Here is a 4,512-nt window from a genome sequence, read left to right as displayed (position 1 = left end):
AGTTAACACTATTTTATAAAACGACAACATAATGGGTTTGACAACAATGCTCCCTCGTACCAAAACAAGGCTAATTCCAGTTCAGCAATTAAATATTCAAATAGAGGAAGCAGAACCTCTCTCACGAAAGCAACTACTAAATAACAACGCGTCCTGGGCAAGATTTATTCAAATATAAATTATAAAACTACATCTTGAGCTGATATATTTCTCCCACGACAGCTGATACCCTTTCATATTTACTACATTTCAAGTATGGAAAAGTGCATCCAAAAAATGCCGTTCATCATATTTATGGTTTTAGATGATTTCTTCCCCTACTACACAGGCTTCAATAACCATCTATAAAATCCCCGTGTAACCGTAATTAGAACATCCATCCACTCTTCATTGACAAAAAATCACTACTAATAAATTTTTTTTTTAAAAAAAAAAAAACTAGCAGATCATTTAGCGTTGAAAAAAAGAGCATCAGAAAATCTCTCAAGACTCATCTAAGAGTCGGTAAAGTCTGCATCAATCACATCCCCCTCGGGTCCCTTGCCTTTGGGCTCTGTGGGGCCAGACTCACCACCGGGGGGTGAAGGACCTGCTCCTCCCGCAGCTCCTGGCTGGTTGTATAGGGATTGACCAAGCTGCATAACTTCTTGATTGAGGGCAGCCATGGCATCCTTGATGGCTTGGGTCGAACCGCCTGAGATTGCATCTTTAAGCTCCCCAAGTTTAGCTTCGACCTTCTCTTTCACAGGGCCAGGAACCTTGTCTCCCAGCTCCTTCAACTGCTTCTCAGTCTGGTAGACCACAGAATCTGCCTGGTTCTTTGTGTCAATGGCATCCCTCTTCTCTTTGTCCTCACCTGCAAACCTCTCTGCCTCCTTCACCATCCTATCTACCTGCAATTCATTTACAATATCATTGTGATGTGAGCATCATTTAAGCTCCATTTCAAACATTAAATTACAGCATGTTAAGAAGTCCATGATTGTCATTTTCAGTTACCTCATCATTAGGCAAGGTGCTAGCACCCGTAATGGTAATGTCTTGTTTCTTTCCTGTTCCCTTGTCCACAGCAGTGACTGAGAGAATGCCGTTGGCATCAATGTCGAATTTCACCTCAATCTGAGGAACACCACGAGGAGCTGGAGGGATACCATCCAACCGGAAGCTACCAAGAGATTTGTTGTCCCTCACAAATTCTCTCTCACCCTGTAAGACATTGATCTCCACACTTGTTTGCCCATCAGCAGCTGTTGAGAAGACCTCTGACTTTGAGGTAGGAAGAGTAGTGTTTCGTGGGATAATTTTCGTCATGACACCACCTAGAGTTTCCAGACCCAATGACAATGGACTAACATCCAATAGCACAATGTCACTTACATCTCCAGCCAAAACACCAGCCTAAAATAAATACAAAGGTTAACAACATATTAGTCAATAAATATAATGCACTGTCAACAGAGCACTCAATTCTGACTGGTTCTCAAGGGAGAGTAACATTAGCCAATAAGTGTGACACCCGATTCAATCGCAACTTTAAGCTGGCTTATTTCCAGGCATCCTGCTTAACTGGTCGCTGACGGTCAATGAAGAGATTATATTCTTATGGACTACAACACTTTAAAAAAAAAAAAAGGTGAAATGAATAATTACTGATTAGCAACCGAAGCAGCTAAAACCCACCTGAACTGCAGCTCCAAGAGCAACCACTTCATCAGGATTGACAGTGACATTTGGGTCCTTGCCAATCATCTTCTTCACAAGTTCTTGAACAGAAGGTATACGTGTTGAACCCCCCACCAATATCACCTCATCAATATCACTAATTGACAGTTTTGCATCCCTCAACGAATTTTCAACTGGTGTCCTGAGCCTGAAAGACAACTGACTCGAGAATTACACCTGATAGGTTCCTTTAGTCTTGAGGAAAGCCTCAATGAACGTGCAAAATTTTTCGGCCCAAAAACCAACTATATTTCTTTCCAAGTTACAAAAAAAAAAAAAATCCAATTCCACGGGGGTAAACAGAAAAATGAATTCCACTGTTCCTTACCTATCAAGAAGATCAGAACATAATTCCTCGAATTTAGCCCTCGTAAGGGTAGTCTCAATATGCTTAGGTCCATCAGCTGTGGCAGTTATGAATGGCAAACTGAAAAAACACGCACAATCACCATCATTTGGATAAAACTTCACATTAACACGGCCATACAATACTCAGGTAAAGAATCCATACCTGATATTTGTTTGAGTCAATGATGACAGCTCCATTTTTGCTTTCTCAGCTGTCTCAGTGAGACGCTGAAGAGCCTGTTTGTCCTTCAAAAGATCTATGCCTTCATCTCTCTTGAAGTTTGAAGCCAGCCAATCAACAACTCTCTGCAGTGAAGATATAGAGATAGTAAAACAGTCAGTTCAGACAATCAAAGAACAGTCACATCCTACTAATGATGGGAAAAACAAGAAAAGAATCTTACTTTGTCGAAGTCATCACCACCCAAATGTGTATCTCCAGAGGTAGAAAGCACCTCAAACACTCCATCTCCGACCTCAAGAACTAATATGAAGGCAAATACACATAAGTCTATATGAAAAATGGATAAAATAATATTTATAACTCATAAAAGTAATCTTTCAAGACCGGGAAAGGCAAGTGGACACGCTCAAGGTACCTGAAACATCAAAAGTACCACCTCCAAGGTCAAATACCAAGATTGTTTCATTGTTCTTCTTTTCAAAACCATATGCCAAAGAAGCTGCAGTCGGCTCATTGATGATACGAAGAACTTCTAATCCAGCAATACGACCAGCATCCTTAGTTGCAGTCCTTTGGGAATCATTGAAGTACGCAGGCACTGTTACTACAGCTTTAGTCACTTTATCATTCAAAAACTTAGAAGCATCATCCACAAGCTTTCTCAAAACCTATATTAGAAGCAAAGAAATTATTATAACCCAGTTTATTCACAACAATCAAACTACCGAGTACGAACCACCGGGGGATAAAATTAACAGACCAGGCCGTTTAATCCCCACATGAAAGCTCGACAGGTCAGTATAACTAATCAAAAGTTTATAAAATTCAACCATTTGTGAAAATGAACCATCATGAAGCTTTACCATACAATAAGGTTTATACCTGAGCAGAGATTTCTTCGGCCGCGAACTGCTTGCCAATGGCGGGGCACTCAAGTTTCACATTTCCGTTGTCATCCCTCATCACTCTGTATGAGACTTGCTTTGACTCTTCGTCCACTTCGGACATCTTCCTACCGATGAACCTCTTCACCGAGAAGAAAGTGTTCTCAGGGTTTACCACAGCCTGGCGTTTCGCAATTTGACCCACAAGCCTGTCTCCATTCTTGGTGTATGCCACCACAGACGGCGTAGTTCTTTGACCCTCGGCGTTGGTTATAATTGTGGGCTTTCCACCCTCCATGGCAGCCACCGCTGAGTTAGTCGTCCCCAAATCAATACCCACCACTTTCTCATTCACAACTCTCACTGGCCCCACACTATATCTTCTCCTGGTATTGCTCTTTAGCTTCAAAAATGCAGAACGAGGGAACTCTAAATGAGATGAACTACCTACCCTCTGCCCCAAAAATACAGTTCTGGAATGAGAAGAATTTGGCTTCTTCAGTGAACCGGCAAATGATGGAGTACCAAGACCGTGCACTTGGGCACTAGAACAAGCCATAGTGATTGAATTCAAGTAGTATTTGAGCGAATTACAGAAACTTAATAGTTCACTACGCAAGAGATTGGTATATAAATTGGGACCAACGGTGAAGAGTTGCAGAGAGAAAGAGAGGGGATAAGGGAGGACGGCAAAACCCTAACCCGAGAAGAAGGAAGAAGCGAAGGGATAGGGGAAGAAGATAGGATTTGGAAGGCTATTTTATGTGGTGACTGGCGGAATATTCTAGAATGATGTCCGAGTTACCGTCAGATTATTGGAGGCCCGAATATGTCTTGATTTATAGCCGTCGGATTGCAATATGTGGGCGGCGAAAAAACCAATACGGTTGAAAGAATGCGATGGGGCTGTTGAGCTTATTTTATGAAAGAATTACAATAAAACCCTCAAAAAAATTTTAATTATCTTAAAATCTATTATGAAAATAAATAATTACAAGTTTTAGAGTAGAAAATAACAACGGTTTCATATTAGTCACTTGTCCTTATAAATTTTGGGTAATTAAATTTTTTCTATAAAACCTCTTGATAATGTCCCTTATTTCTAATTAATTAATTAATGAGATAACATATCAAGAAGATTTATCAATTATCAATTATTAATCAATGATAAATTAAAAAAATAAAGGTTTTATTATATCAAATAATGTAAATAATTTGTTTTCTATTTTTTTCATTTAATTTTTCTTTGTTTGTTATATCACCACTTAATTTAATCATACTTTTTTTAAAAAACTATTCTGGGGATCTTATTCTGTTTTAAATGTTCGTTTTCTAATTTGATTTTTCTCTCTTAAAATATAAATAATAACCTTA

General features: G+C 39.4%; 1 protein-coding gene across 1 annotated transcript; it reads right to left on the bottom strand.

The window, feature by feature from the left end:
* Positions 1 to 212: 212 nt before the first annotated feature.
* Positions 213 to 3,848, bottom strand: LOC114721258 (stromal 70 kDa heat shock-related protein, chloroplastic). Its single transcript, XM_028907093.1, has 8 exons — positions 3,137 to 3,848; positions 2,670 to 2,922; positions 2,475 to 2,554; positions 2,234 to 2,376; positions 2,051 to 2,149; positions 1,681 to 1,870; positions 1,000 to 1,398; positions 213 to 893 (listed from the first exon to the last, which is right to left on the bottom strand). Exons 1-8 carry the CDS (start codon positions 3,695 to 3,697, stop codon positions 495 to 497), a joined length of 2,124 nt encoding a protein of 707 aa, XP_028762926.1. The 5' UTR covers positions 3,698 to 3,848; the 3' UTR covers positions 213 to 494.
* Positions 3,849 to 4,512: the final 664 nt, after the last annotated feature.

Source organism: Neltuma alba, unplaced genomic scaffold (genome assembly GCF_004799145.2).
Source record: "Neltuma alba isolate B1F8T4 unplaced genomic scaffold, ASM479914v2 tig00012014_pilon, whole genome shotgun sequence".
NCBI classification, from domain to species: domain Eukaryota; kingdom Viridiplantae; phylum Streptophyta; class Magnoliopsida; order Fabales; family Fabaceae; genus Neltuma; species Neltuma alba.
Note: the sequence above shows the minus strand (reverse complement) of the source record. Positions and strands in the feature narration are given on the sequence as shown.